The sequence below is a fragment of the Gorilla gorilla genome, chromosome 8 (assembly GCF_029281585.2).
Source record: "Gorilla gorilla gorilla isolate KB3781 chromosome 8, NHGRI_mGorGor1-v2.1_pri, whole genome shotgun sequence".
NCBI lineage: Eukaryota > Metazoa > Chordata > Mammalia > Primates > Hominidae > Gorilla > Gorilla gorilla.
The window spans coordinates 20,942,782-20,959,420 of NC_073232.2; the positions used below are offsets into that span (position 1 = coordinate 20,942,782).

Consider the following 16,639-nt stretch of genomic DNA (forward strand, 5'->3'; position numbering starts at 1 on the left):
CCTCAGCCTCCAGCTGGGACTACAGGCGCCCACCACCACGCCCGGCTTTTTTTTTTTTTGTATTTTTAGTAGAGACGGGGTTTCACTGTTTTAGCCAGGATGGTCTCGATCTCCTGACCTTGTGATCCGCCCGCCTCGGCCTCCCAAAGTGCTGGGATTACAGGCATGAGCCACCGCGCCCGGCCAGATGAAAACAATTTTAGAAGGGAACCTGAGACATGTTTCATCTCTGCCTTTTCCAAAGAATATCTTGAGTTTTTCACTCTGAGTATCATGAAGATATTACATGACATGGTTGGAGTGAGGAAATCTGCGGTCTCACCTCTCTACTGTAGGTCTCACTACTCCAGGACTACAGTTGACTCTTGAATAACACAGGTTTGAACTGCAAGGGCCCACTTATACATGGATTTTCTTCCACCTCTACCACCCCTGAGACAGCAAGACCAACTCCTCCTCCTCACCTACTCAATGTGAAGACGAGGATGAAGACTTTTATGACGATCCTCTTCCACTTAATAGTAAATATATTTTCCCTTCCTTATGGTTTTCTCATTTATTTATTTATGTATTTATTTAGAGACAGGGTCTCACTCAGTTGCCCAGGCTGGGGTGTAGTGGCACAATCTCTGTTCATTGCAGCCACAAGCTCCATGGCTCAAGTGATCTTCCCACCGCAGCCTCCAAAATGCTGGGATCATAAGCATAAGCCACCATACCTGACCCATGATTTTCTTAATAACATTATCCTTAGCTTACTTTAAGAATAAAATACATAATACATATAACATACAAAACATGTTAACTAACTGACTACTTATGATATTGCTAAGGCTTCCAGTCAACACCAGGCTATATTTGTAAAGTCTGTGGGGAGTCAAAAGTTACATGCAGGCTGGGCGCAGTGGCTCATGCCTGTGAACCCAGCACTTTGAGAGGCCGAGGCAGGTAGATCACCTAAGGTCAGGAGTTTGAGACCAGCCTGGCCAACATGGTGACACCCCATCTCTACTAAAAATACAAAAATAAGCCAGGCGAGGTGGCAGGTACCTGTTATCCCAGCTACTTGGGAGGCTGAGGCTGGAAAATCGCTTGAACCTGGGAGGCAGAGGTTGCAGTGAGCCGCGAGTGCGCCACTGCAGTCCAGCCTGGCGGCAGAACTATACTCCATCTCAAAAAAAAAAAAAAAAATAGAATTCCCATCTTTTCCAAAGGGCGCCTTGGATTTTATTGGTCCCGACCGCCATCCACGATGTATCTCAGAAACTAACACCTGGGGTGGTTTGACCCAGGCCAGTTCCTGTCTAGGCACATTGCAGGGCTCAGAAGCTGCCATGATACTTTTTGGATGAAGGAATCATATAAACTGGGAATACTACATATTTCTCCTTGATATTCAAATGGCCTCCCAACTTTGGGAGGGAAGAGCATACAGAAGAAACATTAATGAGAGAATAAAAGGTTTGTGCCTGAATTTAAGTGTTCATTGGTCTCTGGGGAGGTGTGAACATTCTCTCTCTACTTGGCAAGGCCATATTCCCTGAAGGGTGGCATTCCCATGGTTCCCACTACTGTTCAGGTACGTTTCTACGCCCAATAAAGCATAGTTGTTGAAAGTCGTGTGTGTCGGCCGGGCGCAGTGGTTCATGCCTGTAATCTTAGCACTTTGGGAGGCCGAGGCAGATGGATGACCTGAGGTCAGGAATTCGAGACCAGCCTGACCAACATGGAGAAACCCTGCCTCTACTAAAAATACAAAATTACTTGGAAGTGGTGGTGCATGCCTGTAATCCCAGCTACTCGGGAGGCTGAGGCAGGAGAATCACTTGAACCCGGGAGGCAGAGGCTGCGGTGAGCCGAGATCGCACTACTGCACTCCAGCCTGGACGACGGGGCAAGACTCCGTCTAAGGAAAAAAATAAATAAATAAATAAATAAATAAAAGCTAGGGGGCATGAGCCTAGGAAACAGCACATGCAAAGGTGTAATTACAGCAGCGGCCACTGAAGGAATCCTTCCTACGTGCCAAGCCTTGCTCTGAGCACTTCACAGATACCATGGCTTAAATTCACTGAATTGTTCACATTTCTGTCTGTTTCCCCTGCTGGAAGGATGTTAGTTCCTCCAGGGCAGTGACTGTCCCTCCACCTCTATCCCCAGGGCTTACAACAGTGCCTTAGCACATAGAGTGAGATCAATAGGTATCTGTCCAATGAATCTCTGTTTTCCCTGGGTCTCCAAGTATTCATATACAAGTTTAAATCTGGCCGGGTGCGGTGGCTCACGCCTGCAATCCCAGCACTTTGAGACACTAAGGCGGGTGGATCACTTGAGGTCAGGAGCTCAAGACCAGCCTGGCCAACATGGTGAAACCCCAGCTCTACTAAAAATACAAAAACTAGCCAGGTGTGGTAGTGGCCACCTGTAATCCCAGCTACTCGGGAGAGTGAGGCAGGAGAATCGCTTGAACCCAAGAGGTGGAGGCTGCAGTGAGCCGAGATCAGCCACTGCATTCCAGCCTAGGCGACAGAGTGAGACTGGGTCTCCAAACAAACAAACAAACAAAAAAGGAGTTGCTAATTGGATACCTTCCATTTGCAACTAAGAAACACATTGGGTGGTAGGCGCAGTGGCTCATGCCTGTAATCCCAGCACTTTGGGAGGCCAAGGCAGGCAGAGCACTTGAGGTTAGGAGATCAGCCTGGCCAACATGGAAAAACCCCATCTCTACTAAAAATACAAAAATTAGCCGGGCGTGGTGGTGCACATCTATAATCCTAGCTACTTGGGAGGCTGAGGCGGGAGAATCACTTGAGCCTGGGACGGGGAGGTTGCAGTGAGCGGCATCATGCCACTGCACTGCAGCCTGGGCAACAGAGTGAGACTCTTGTCTTAAAAAAAACAAAAGCAAAAAAACCTACAAGACACATTGGGCTCCCAATAGCTGAAAGTTTACCTCTGAATATGTAAAAACTTGAAAACAATTTTAGAAGGGAACCTGAGACATGTTTCATCTCTGCCTTTTCCAAAGAATATCTTGAGTTTTTCACTCTGAGTATCATGAAGATATTACATGACATGGTTGGAGTGAGGAAATCTGCGGTCTCACCTCTCTACTGTAGGTCTCACTACTCCAGGACTACAGTTGACTCTTGAATAACACAGGTTTGAACTGCAAGGGCCCACTTATACATGGATTTTCTTCCACCTCTACCACCCCTGAGACAGCAAGACCAACTCCTCCTCCTCACCTACTCAATGTGAAGACGAGGACGAAGACTTTTATGACGATCCTCTTCCACTTAATAGTAAATATATTTTCCCTTCCTTATGGTTTTCTCATTTATTTATTTATGTATTTATTTAGAGACAGGGTCTCACTCAGTTGCCCAGGCTGGGGTGTAGTGGCACAATCTCTGTTCATTGCAGCCACAAGCTCCATGGCTCAAGTGATCTTCCCACCGCAGCCTCCAAAATGCTGGGATCATAAGCATAAGCCACCATACCTGACCCATGATTTTCTTAATAACATTATCCTTAGCTTACTTTAAGAATAAAATACATAATACATATAACATACAAAACATGTTAACTGACTACTTATGATATTGCTAAGGCTTCCAGTCAACACCAGGCTATATTCGTAAAGTCTGTGGGGAGTCAAAAGTTACATGCAGGCTGGGCGCGGTGGCTCATGCCTGTGAGCCCAGCACTTTGAGAGGCCGAGGCAGGTGGATCACCTGAGGTCAGGAGTTTGAGACCAGCCTGGCCAACATGGTGAAACCCCATCTCTACTAAAAATACAAAAATAAGCCAGGCGAGGTGGCAGGTACCTGTTATCCCAGCTACTTGGGAGGCTGAGGCTGGAGAATCTCTTGAACCCACCAGGCGGAGGTTGCAGTGAGCCGAGATCGCACCACTGCACTCCATCCTGGGGACAGAGTGAGACTCCATCTCAAAAAAAAAAGTTCTTTGTGAATTTCTGACTGCATGGGGGGTCATAAACCCTAACCACCAGTGTTCAAGCGTCATCTGTATTCCTTCCTATAATGAAGTTACTAATATTTCTGCTCATTATAAAAATCCTGAAACCATCAATTACTGATTCTACTGTACTGAATGGCATTAACACACCTCTCAGCATGACTCCCTGACTATAAAATGAGTGTTTCTTCCAATCCGAATCTTCTGTATGCTCTAGGGTTAAGACCATACTGAGCTTCTCAGGTTTTTGCTCTTTTGTGTGTTTGTGCCTGGCTTCTGTTTGGGTTTTTGTTTTCTCATCATGATCCTTGCTTCGTGCTCTCCTAGCCACTGTGCATTTTCTGCACCCTCCGTCAGGCTGCTTGGTTTTCCACACCTCAGGTCTGCAGTAGCTGTTTGTAAACGCAGAGTGTCCAAGGGCCTGTGAGGCTCCCGTAGGGAAGTAAGGGGACTGACCTTGAGACAGATCCTGAGGCTGCCGGGATGCCTTTCCAGCTTATCACTCCCCCAAAAAGAATCAAAGTCTCAAAGGAAGAAGTCTGACAGCCAGATGTGTTAACACCTGCTTACCTCTCCTGATCACAAGGGGGAAAAAGGAGGCCCAAAAGACTGACAGTTATGAGAACCATAAACATTTCCAAAATTCAGGGGGCTTGTCCTTTCAAACTGAAGATGCAATGTTGTGAAGAATCTAATTTGGCCCACTTTCTGGTTCCCCAACATATTACACCTGCTAGTGACTTTATTCTTTCTAGATGAAAGGTGAATAAAGGTAAATCATCACCATGCACCTGATTTTCACATTGTCTGCCTTGTGTATGACATGAAATTTAAAGGGTGAATTTAGAATGATCCTGGCTCCCTGTAATAATCTGACACCTAGAAATAATATAAAAATGATAAACTTGTAAACCCAACAAAAGGACAGTGAGTAACAGTACACAAGTCAGTGATGAAGATGGTGATAAGGGCTGGATGATAAACTTCCGGTAAGTGAAATCTGGAAGGTTCTTTCTTTAATAAATCCTTTTTTTCAAATGATAATAACTCTCAGCTCAATTTTTGAAATTTTAGCAATGGTGATTACAGTAACTCCGTTTGGAGTGTGTAAATCAGCCTCAAAATTAACACCTGGCAAGAGATGACCAAGAGTGGTTCTTGCTGTTCCTTTGTGAGTTACCTGCTTCGCAGAGGCTCTGCCCACATAAATCACAAACGCTGCCCCAGGCTGAACCACACTGTACCATTTCCCATCTTCACCAGTATTCGGCCTCTTCTAAAAATGTGCATTCTATTGGTCTGTGTAGGCTACTTTTTTTTTCATTAGCCCCAAAGGTACATTAACTCCGGCACCTAAGAAAAGTCATGCAGAGATGGAATCCTTAAGGTGAACACAACACTAGTCATCTGAGAATGTATTTTTTTTTTTTTTTTGAGACGGAGTCTGGCTCTTTCGCCCAGGCCGGAGTGCAGTGGCGCGATCTAGGCTCACTGCAAGCTCCGCCTCCCGGGTTCATGCCATTCGCCTGCCTCAGCCTCCCGAGTAGCTGGGACTACAGGTGTCCGCCACCGCGCCCGGCTAATTTTTTGTATTTTTAGTACAGATGGTGTTTCATTGTGTTAGCCAGGATGGTCTCCATCTCCTGACCTCGTGATCCGCCCACCTCGGCCTCCCAAAGTGCTGGGATTACAGGCGTGAGCCACCGCACCCGGCCGAGAATGTATTTTTAAAGCACAAAGATGACGCTGGGAGATACCAATTTACCCGTTCAATCGGTTTCCAGAACCCAAACCAAACAAAACAACACCACGCCAAATCTAAATTACAACACTTTATTGCAGCATCGGCAAAGGTCAGATTTCTGAAGCTGGTGAAGATTGGGCAGCATTTCCATGTGAAATGTTACAACTTTACAAGTTTTGTTTTTTATTTAAATCTACATGCAGAAACTGAAACATGGTAAAAGAAAAAATGCAAAATAGCTAGAAAAAAAGATGTAATCAAGTTGTCGCATACAGATGTGCTCTCCGACTAAATGTACTACGCCTGCTGGAAAGCAAACCAAAGACAGCTGTCCTAAGAAATTAACAGATTGTCAGAAACAGACTAAGGACCCTCATTTCTATTTAGTGGGGGAAAACAAAACAAACAAAACAAAAACAAAAGCAAAATAAAAGCTCTACTTGTTTCCATACTTTGTTTAGAGACAGAGGCTGTAAACCCATGAAGGTCAACAAAATATTCTCATCCACTTCTTGTTGTCCTTCGTTCGTTTTCTGTGACATGCTGACGGGCATGTTTTGTTTTCAATGATACTTACAATGGGCTCAACTAGATCCCTGTTCTTGGGCTGGTATCACTTTTCTAAGCCATCTGAATTAATGCTCTCTGTATAGTAAAATAGTCTCCACATTTTTCTTTTACCTTAATAGGCAATTTTATATCACTGACTCTGATGGATAAAACGGATTTTTCTCCCTCATCCCTTGTTCCTCTTGAAACAAATTCCTAAACAAAAGCCTTCCTGGTGGATTATCTGGTATTTGGATATCTTTCATCATTTTGTTGTCCTGCATGTAAGTTTTACTAGAAGATTTTCCTGCTTGCTCTATACTTTTCTACTGTAGTCCTGGAGCCCCCAAATGTATCTTCTTCCAACGTGGGATGTTCAATTCAGAGACACTGAAACTCAAATCAAGTTTAAAGCTCAAGTTCATTTCCCCCACACCATTACCCTCACAACCCGTTTCTTCTCTGGCTCAGTCATCTCCTTCACGCTCTCCTTGGTGTAACTGCTCAGTAGTCAAGTGAACCATCTCATTTCTTGACTGCCATTCTCAAGAGAAGATTAACCCTCGCGAGATTTCCATTACAAAAGGCCTTTTCCGCCTTGTCTGGAAGCGTCGGCTTGTTCCGGTGTTGGCAGAGGCTGGTGTTTCTGCCTCCTGGCCCCAGCCTGTCCCAGGTTTAGATTCGCAACTCTCTAGACCGACCTGCTGAGATGTGTCCACTGCTCTCATTCAATTGCTGGAGGACTCCACTATCCACAACATCAGATACAGGACCTAATGAAATGACACGTGCTGCTGGATCAACGTCTCCTAAAGGAACAAACAGGGTCACATCAGAGAGCTTGCTGCCACAGGACAAGGTCCAGCAAGACGGCGTCTGCAACGCTACCCACCACCACCAAGTCACTCCCCCAAGTGACAGTTGGCCCTGGCATCTGCGGGTTCCACATCCATGGACCAAAAATATTCGGGGGAAAAAACCCCAAACAATAAAAAATAACATAAATATTAAAAACAATACAGCATATCAACTATCTCCATAGCATCTACACTTTATTAGGTATCACAAGTAATCTAGAGATGATGTAAAGTACACAGGAGGATGTGCACATGTTATATACATAAATGCTACACCATTTTTTACCAGGGACTTGAATGTCTGTGCATTTTGGCGTCTGAGGGGGTCCGGGAAGCAACCCCCTGTGGATACCGAGGACAACTGTAGTGCTTTTTTGAGAGCATTCGTGCTCTCTACTGAACTACAACTTAACCAGAGCCATTGGAGCAATGGCTGGAGGGGTGGCTCTGTTCTCTTCTACAACTAATTCTTAAGATGCTAAGAATTCACAGTTTGTGTTATGGTTCAGTTCTGTATCCCCAAAATTCACATGTTAACACTGAACTGCAGGACCTCAGAATGTGATCGTATTTGGAAACAAGGTTGCTGTAGATGTAATTACTTCAGATAAGGCCATACTGGAGCAGGGTGGAGCCCGAATCCCATATGACTGCATCTCTATAAAAAGGGAAATTTGCACACAGACACACACAGGGGGAAAAGGCCACGTGAAGACAAAGGCGGAGACCAGGGTGAGGTATGACAAGGTATGGAAGCCAAAGACTGCCGGCACCCCCAGCAGCTAGAAGGCAGGCCTGGAGCTGTCTTCCTCCAGGCCTCAGAAGGAACCAGCCCGCTGACTCCCTGACCTCAGGTTTCCTGCCGGCAGCCTCCAGTGCTGCGAGACAACAGACATCTGTCGTTTAAGCTACTAGGGCTGTAATATTTTGTCATGGCAGCCCAAGCAGATGAACAGTTTGTTTTTCACAGAGCAAGCTACCTTAGCAAGAAACTTTCAAAGCGTTAAGATGCAAATATGGAAAAGTATATCCTCAGCTGGATAAGATCCATAACTCTTCCAGAAATGAACTGATGGAAAGAACACAAGTATTCCCTGAGAGAATGAAAGAGAAGATTCAAGCATCTCTCCTGAAGTCAAGAAAAGGCAGCTATCTAACCTAGAATACTTTAAATAAATGCAGTAAATGACTGGAAAAAAATGTTCAAAATCTTTGCTAAGTAAGGTATAGTTATATCACTAGTTATAGTGTAAGGTGTCATCTGACTGGTTTATAGGCAAACAATCATTCTGAGTGACTCAAAAACCTATCAGCTCAAAAACTGTTTATTAATACAATATACACTTTGGATTAAATGCAATTCTACAATGGACTCTATTTTATAACAAAACTATCACTAATTTAACCTTACATAAAGATATAAAAAAAATCTGATGAAAAAATGCAGACTCTACTTAAGATAGGTTTACAAGAGTTCAAGATCAGCCTGGGCAACATAGTGAGACCTCGACTCCACTAAAAATAAAAAAAATTAGCCATTTGTAGTGGTGTGTGCCTGTAGTCCCAGATACTGAGAGGCTGAGGCAGGACTGCTTGAGCCCAGGAGGTCGAGGCTGCGGTGACCTGTGATCACGCCACTGTACTGCAGCCTGGGTGACAGAGCAAGACCCTGTCTCAAAAACAAAATAAAACGACAAAATCATTTTTAAAAAGATGGGTTTAAAAGTCAGATAGTATACTCCTATGCCGCTAAGTGTAGGCCACACACCAGCAGCTTTGACATCACTGGAGATCTTGTTTAAAAGTAACCAGAGCTTGTTGTGCTCACTTCAGCAGCACATATACTAAAAATTGTAGTGATACAGAGAAGACTAGCACGGCCCTGTGCAAGGATGACACGCAGGTGGGGTGCAGTGGCTCACGCCTGTACTCTCAGCACTTTGGGAGGCTAATGCAGGCAGATCAGTTGAGGTCAGGAGTTTTGGAGACCAGCCTGGCCAACATGGTGAGACCTCATCTCTACTAAAAATACAAAAATTTGGCTGGGCGCGGTGGCTCATGCCTGTAATCCCAGCACTTTGGGAAGCAGAGGAGGGTGGATCATGAGGTCAGGAGTTCAAGACCAGCCTGGCCAAGATGGTGAAACCCTGTCTCTACTAAAAATACAAAAATTAGCCAGGCGTGGTGGCAGGTGCCTATAATCCCAGCTACTCGGGAGGCTGAGGCAGAGAATTGCTTGAACCCGGGAGGCGGAGGTTGCAGTGAGCCAAGATCACGCCACTGCACTCCGATATAGTGAGACTCCATCTCAAAAAAAAAAAAAAAATTAGCTGGGGGTGGTGGCACATGCCTGTAATCACAGCTACTTGGGAGGCTGAAGCACAAGAATTGCTTGAACTCCGGAGGCAGAGGTTGCAGTGAGCCGAGATCCCGGCACTGCACTCCAGCCTGGGCAACAGAACAAGACTCCATCTCAAAAAACAACAAAAAAGAATGACACGCAAATTCATGAAGCTTTCCACAATAATAAAAAAAAAAGTAATAATAATAAAAGAAACTAATCAGAACTTGCTTTTTAGTAAGAGTCTAGAGAGTTAATATGTATTTTAAAGTTTCAGAAGCATTGAAATAACCCATTTGAATTAGTACCATCTAAGCCATATAAGTATTAACACTTGTCAAAAATGTTAAGCTTCACAGGTTTTCAATACTAGTGTATTAGAAAAACAACCTCGTTCTGCAATACAGAAAACCCTACATAATAGTTTTACTTACAGCCGTTTCAACTCATTGTAAGCAAATGCCTCTTATTTGTTAAAGGGCTGAAATTTTAATTTATGTCCTTATTTCAAGGATCTCCTGGTTAGAAAATATACAAATACAAATTAAAATCTGGGAGTCCATCAAAAGCTACAGGAGAAAAATAGTTTATGCTGGGCGTGGTGGCTGACACCTATAATCCCAGCACTTTGGGAGGTCCAGGCAGGCAGATCGCCTGAGGTCAGGAGTTCAAGACCAGCCTGGCCAACATGGCGAAACCATGTCTCTATTAAAAATACAAAAATTAGTCAAGAGTGGTGGACTGCATACCTGTAATCCCAGCCACTTGGGAGGCTAACAGAAGAATCACTTGAACCCAGGAGGTGGAGGCTGCACTGAACTGAGACTGTGCCACTGCACTCCAGCCTGGGTAACAGAGCAACATGTCGTCTCAAAAAAAAAAAAATTTTTTTTTTTAAACTACTTTTTTTTTTTGAGACAGGGTCTGGCTCTGTCGCCCAACCTGGAGTGCAGTGGTGTGATCTGGCAGTCTCTGCCTCCTGGGCTCAAGCGATCCTTCCACCTCGACCTCCCAAAGTGCTGAGATTACAGGCGTGAGCCACTGCTCCTAGACCTAAACTACTTTATAATCAGTTTCCAAATAAATTTCCCTTTATCTGCCGTATAACATTACTAATATTAATAACTGATTTTTTTTAATAGAGTTTCGCTCTTGTTGCCCAGGCTGGAGTGCAATGGCGCAATCTTGGCTCACTGCAACCTCACCTCCCAGGTTCGAGTGATTCTCCTGCCTCAGACTCCCGAGTAGCTGGGATTATAGGTGCCCGCCACCATGACCGGCTAATTTTTCTAATTTTAGTAGGGACGGGGTTTCACCATGTTGGTCAGGCTGGTCTCGAACTCCTGACCTCAGGTGATCCGCCTTCCTCGGCCTCCCAAAGTGCTGGGATACAGGTATGAGCCATCACAACCAGCCTTAAAATGTAAATTTTAAAAAAGGCAAAGAACATCTGGTCCTCTAAAGGGTAAAATCTCATGTTTCCATGTTTGTTCGTCTACCATGTTTATCGCACCTATACTTTAGGAGCATTGACTATAAAAATTCCATTCGTGATACTTTACAGAGTGCTATTCTTAAGACTGATGGACAAGTTAGGTTTTCTTTTTTTAAGGTGCTATTTTAAGAAGAGATCTTAAAACAGGTTGAGTGGCTAGCTCAAAAGCTAGGACTCTTACAAAAAGAAAAACAGAGGGAAGAGCTAGGGAGCAGAACTGGAATGAGAAGGTTTATTCAGTGACTGAACACAGACTGTGAAAAGTTCTTTTGTCCATTCACCAAATATTTACTGAGCACCTACTAGGTGCCAGGCACCAAGAGCTGTGAAGGAGACAGAATGGAAACAACATGAGACTTAGTCCCTGCCCTCATCGCCTGTAATCTCATGGGGAATAGAGACAAGCTAAGCGGCACTTAAGGAGGACAAGGTCTGCAGAAATACCGTAAGTCATGGCAGCAGATCCGCACTGACCTATGTCAGACTCAGGAACACCAAGGCAGGACCCGAAGGAGCAGGAGTTCTCCAGGGGAACAGCTGGAGACTGTTCCACACAGAGGAGGCAAAAAGAACACAGAACTAAAGGTCAGCTAGGCTGCAGCAGGGGAAAGAACAGCAGGAGATGAAGCCAGTAACGTATGTCCACCTGCACCACGGGGCCTTGGGAACCAAGTTGAGGAGTTTAGACTTTTTATCCTACAAGCCACGAGGAGCCATTGGATGATTTTAAGCAGAAGGGCACACGCAGATATCAAATTTGTGTTTTAGAAAGAACACTGGGTCTGTAGGGAGAGAATGAATTGGAAAGGGTTGAAGGTTGAGACGGAGAGGCTGATGAGGAGGCTGAGGCAGCAACAGCAATCCAGGCAAGAGGTGATGGTGGCTTGACCCATGGTCTTGGCTATGGGCAGAGAATAGAAAAGGCAAGAGTGAGGGCCATTTGGGAGCAGAATGCAGAGGATTTGCTAATGAACTAGATTTAGGGATTGAGGGAGGAGGAGCTGTCAATAACACAACTTCCTTTTCTTTTGTGGACAAGGGGGCAGACAACACTTCCTCTCCCTGCACTGGAGACCCTGGGGAAGAGGGGTCTGGGGCAGGGGCACGAGTCTTCCATCTCTGAGTCACAGGGGGGTGGAAAGTCAGAAATGAAAATGTGAGATCTGGGCTGGAGACCTGGATGGAAGCCAGGCCACTGGGAGGGATGACACCTCCTTTGAGAGTGCAGAAGGAGAAGAGCGCCCAGGCTGAGCCCAAGGAACAGACATCCCTAGGCAGGGCAAGCGCAGAAAGGAGGCAGTGTCAGCAGCAGGAGCCACAGTGATCGCGGAAAGGGAAAACCCAGAAGCCAGCAGAATCACAGATGCCAAGGAAGGGTCTGTTGGGAGAACAAGGAGGGCCTACAATGCAAAGTGCTGCTGAGATGAGGCCAAGAGATGGCAGGTGGGGATGCCAGTGACGGCAGAAGCTGCCTAGACCTAGGGACTGAGAAGGTGACAGGAGTCAATAATAAACCTTTCTTTTCTAGCATAGCCACTGGGGTGGGCAATGCTTCCCACTGCCAGCTGTGAATTGGCAGGGGTAAGCCACCCAAATGGGAGCAAGGAAGAAGGGGCAAGTGTAGCCGATTCTTCCAAGGAGGAACTGGAGGGAGGAAGGGAAAATAGAAAGTGAAGGAACTCTGCAAAGTGACTAACACTGGTAACCAGGTTAAGAAAGGCTTACCTCTGTTCACACGCACGTCGATGACAGCACACACATGCTTACATATCTCCTGCCTGGTCCTTAACAGACTCTCACCCAAGGTTTTTGAAACAGACAAATGAAGAGGGTGGAATTATCTTTCAAGTACCTATACTCGGCTTCCCTACTGGACCACAACCTTGCAGGTAAAGACCCTGTCTTGTACTCCATCTTCCACAGTGCAGTCCTGGATGAGTGTACACGGAGGGAGGCAAATCCTACTGGATGCCCCTTATGTCATCCAACTCCATAGTGAGTCTACACAAATTACTAAGACACTATACTTGCAATACATGAATTGTGAGGGGGTTAGGGATTAATAAAAACGTGCTATTCAGAGACGTTAAGCTGCAATATGAACAGGTGAAGATGATGGAAAACATCAAGATATTATGCTGGTGCAAAAGTAATTGCAGTTTTTCCCATTACTTTTATTGGCAAAAACCGCATTACTTTTTACCAACCGAAATACAAATATTCTAATAGTTTTGGTCTCTGATGATGAGAAAGGGAGGAACAGATGTTATCAAGAACACTGTGGCACATATTTAAAGCTACTCTAAGAAAATGCAAAAGCAGGAAATGAACATTTTTCATTGCCTGTTAACCTAGCTAGTGTCTACATTTTAGCAGCAATAAAACAGGCTTAATTAAAGGACTTTAATAAAGTTTGGATAATTAAAAACAACCTAATATCTTATTATGCCTAATTAGATGGGTTTACAGGTCATTTCCAACTTGGATTTCTTTTTTTTAATTATACTCAACAGATGCTAAAGAACAGATCTCTAAACTGTCTTGACAAGCCAGTTTTCTACATTACAATTTGATTAGAGTTATCTGAGCAAATAGTTCAAAGAAAGATGCCACCAGAACACATGAATATGTTCAGTGATGTCCAGTGAGTAACAGACACCGGCTCTGATGACTACATTTTCCCCCATGCTACCCTCCTGAATCATGATCTAATTCTGCCATCCCCAGCACACTCCCCATCTACACCTGCTCCCCTGCTCCCAAAAACAAAGTGACATCTTGGGCTGTTGTAGAGCCTCGGTTTAAACACTAATCCACTAAGTGAGATCAGTAAGGGCAGCAGAAGCCACTGTCACTTTAACTTAACCGCAAGACAAAATTAATTGAGGTGGGTGGACCACCTGAGGTTAGGAGTTCGAGACCAGCCTGGCCAACATGGTGAGACCCCATCTCTACTAAAAACACAAAAATTATCCAGGCTTGGTGGGTGGGCACCTGTAATACCAACGACTTGGGAGGCTGAGGCAGGAGAATCACTTGAACTCGGGAGATGGAGGTTGCAGAGAGCCAAGATCATGCTGCTGCACTCCAGCCTGGGTGACAGAGTGAGATTCGGTCTCAAAACAAAAAAAAAAACAAAAAAAAAACAAAATTAGTTGATGATACGGGTCTTTAGATCATGTCCCAGAAACACTTTAAATTACTTACCCTTAAAAAACATAAAAGAGGCCGGGCGCAGTGGCTCACACCTGTAATCCCAACACTTTGGGAGGCCGAGGCGGGCGGATCACGAGGTCAGGAGATCGAGACCATCCTGGCTAACACGGTGAAACCCCGTCTCTACTAAAAATACTAAAAATTAGCCGGGCCTGGTGGCGGGCGCCTGTGGTCCCAGCTACTCAGGAGGCTGAGTCAGGAGAATGGCGTGAACCCGGGAGGCAGAGCTTGCAGTGAGCAGAGATTGCGCCACTGCACTCCATCCTGGGCAACAGAGCGAGACTCCGCCTCAAAAAAAAACCAAAAACAAAAACCATAAAAGAGGTCTTATTAGGGAACATCTTCATTTTCAAATTCTTTATAGAGTTTTAAATTATCTCACATTAAACAATTTAACTTTAAGTGGAACTGGTAGGAATTCCATCAGGAAATTCTATAATTTAAAAAAACAGGCTGGGCGTGGTGGCTCACGCCTGTAATCCCAGCACTTTGGGAGGCCAAGGCGGGCAATCACCTGAGGTGAGGAGTTCAAGACCAGCCTGGCCAACATGGTGAAACCCTATCTCTACTAAAAATACAAAAATTAGCTAGATGCGGTGGCGGGCCCTATTGTCCCAGCTACTCGGGAGGTTGAGGCTGGAGAATCGCTTGAACCAGGAGACAGAGGTTGCAGTGAGCCGAGATCACGCCACTGCACTCCAGCCTGGGCGACAGAGCAAGACTGTGTCTCAAAAAATAAATAAATAAGAGCTTAGGAACAAACTCTACTTGCATGGTTAAAACTCTAGAAAATAGATTTTTAGTTTTTGTGAACATTGATATTAATTAACCCTGACCTGAGAAATTCTAACACAAAGCCTATGATGTCTCTCTCTTGCTCATCTATAACAACTCCTTCCTATTAAAGCAAAAGAAGAAAAAAGAAGTCCACTCAGAGAGGGCAAAAGCCAAGATCTAGCTGAAACCAATGTCTTTGTAAGAACAGCCACGTGGGCAGATGGCTTGAGCTCAGGAGTTCGAGACCAGCCTACACAATATGGCGAGACTCTGTCTCTACAAAAGACATACAAATTAGCCAGGTATGGTGGTGCACGCCTATAGTCCCAGCTACTTGGGAGGCTGATGTGGGAGGATCACTTGAGCCCAGGAGGGTGAGGCTGTAGTGAGTGAGTTGCGATTGTGCCACTGCACTTCAGCCTGGGCGACAGAGCAAGACCTTGTCTCAAAAAATAAAAATAAAAATAAAAATAAACAGAACAGCCATATACTATGGTATAAAGCAGGTTTTTTCCCCTCAAATATCTACTTTTCTATTTTGCTAAAATATCAAAGACTTTTCTATTTTGCTAAAAATCGGGCCTTTGCCAAAAACTATAATCCAGAATTCTCTAATTTATTCTTACGGACATCGTGAAAACAAACAGCTAAGGAAGGAGTAATGACTGCTTTACCTCCCACCAGTCTTAAAGATTAGATCTGCATTAGGTGCTCCCTTCGGATGTTGGTAGCGAGGCCGCCTCTCACGATTGGTGTTTGCTGGAGCTGGGCGCTGTGCAAGAGACTGCAACATTTCTGTAATTAGGAGCAAAAAAAGAGAATGCTGCTAACTCTTAGAAATGTACCCCTCCTACAGAGTGAATGAAATGTTGGGGAGATTAAGTTTATTAGTCCTGTCAGGGAGCTGACTAAAGAAAAATAGCCATTATACAGACTAAAATGATTAAGAAGTTTTAAAAGAGCTTTATCAAGAGAGGAGACTCTTTTAATACCCAATGTTCCCTTTACTATGAATTTGGCCACCACATAGCTATCTTATGAGGCAGTAGAAAAGCCTAAGAGGCAGTGCATTGCAATAGCCAAGAGCATCGTGTGTAGAGCGAGACTACTGGTTAATATCCCAGCTCTGTCACTTTCTAGCTGTGGGACTTTAGGTTCAATTTCCCTCAATGTAAAATGCAGATAACAACAACACTTATCTCAAAGAATTGTTATGAGGATTATATGCTTTGAAAAAGTACATAAAACAGTGTCTGGCCAAAGAGTAAGCACCCAGTGTTAGCTATTATCATTAAGAATGTTGGAGCTGGGTGTGGCGGCTCACGTCTGTAACCCTACCCTTTGGGATGCAGAGGCGGGAGGATTGCTCAAGCCCAGGAGTTCAAGATGAGCTTGGGCAACATAGCAAGATCCCCTCTCTACAAAAAATTAAAAATTAGCCAGGTATGGTGGCACATGTCTGTAATCTTAGCTACTTGGGGGGCTGAGGCAGAGGCAGAAGGATCACTTGAGCCCAGGAGTTTGAGGCTGCAGTGATTCCGCCACTGCACTCCATCCAGCCTGGGTGACAGAGGAAGGCTCTTAAAACAAACAAAAACACTGTTGGGTATTGACTGGGAGAGAACATTCTACAAGTGAGATTAAAAGATTAGAAACCACAAATACTGATTTACACA

General features: G+C 44.7%; 1 protein-coding gene and 1 non-coding gene across 7 annotated transcripts in view; one reads left to right on the top strand and one right to left on the bottom strand.

The window, feature by feature from the left end:
- Positions 1–5,803: 5,803 nt before the first annotated feature.
- The window catches only part of UPF2 (UPF2 regulator of nonsense mediated mRNA decay), a 123,072-nt gene continuing 112,236 nt past the window's right edge, over positions 5,804–16,639 (bottom strand). For 3 of the 6 annotated variants that reach the window (XM_055352325.2, XM_031015440.3, XM_063709883.1), the window contains exons 21-22: positions 15,638–15,758; positions 5,804–7,086 (exon numbers count right to left, since the gene is read on the bottom strand). In XM_055352325.2, the coding sequence (XP_055208300.1) occupies positions 7,077–7,086; positions 15,638–15,758 (131 nt within the window). In that variant the 3' untranslated portion in view covers positions 5,804–7,076. The remainder of the gene's footprint in view (positions 7,087–15,637; positions 15,759–16,639) is intronic. The other 3 variants (XM_055352322.2, XM_055352324.2, XM_055352323.2) reach the window with 1 other exon arrangement.
- Positions 8,955–9,062, top strand: LOC115936096 (U6 spliceosomal RNA). Its single transcript, XR_004071679.1, has one exon. It is a non-coding gene; the product is annotated as a U6 spliceosomal RNA (small nuclear RNA).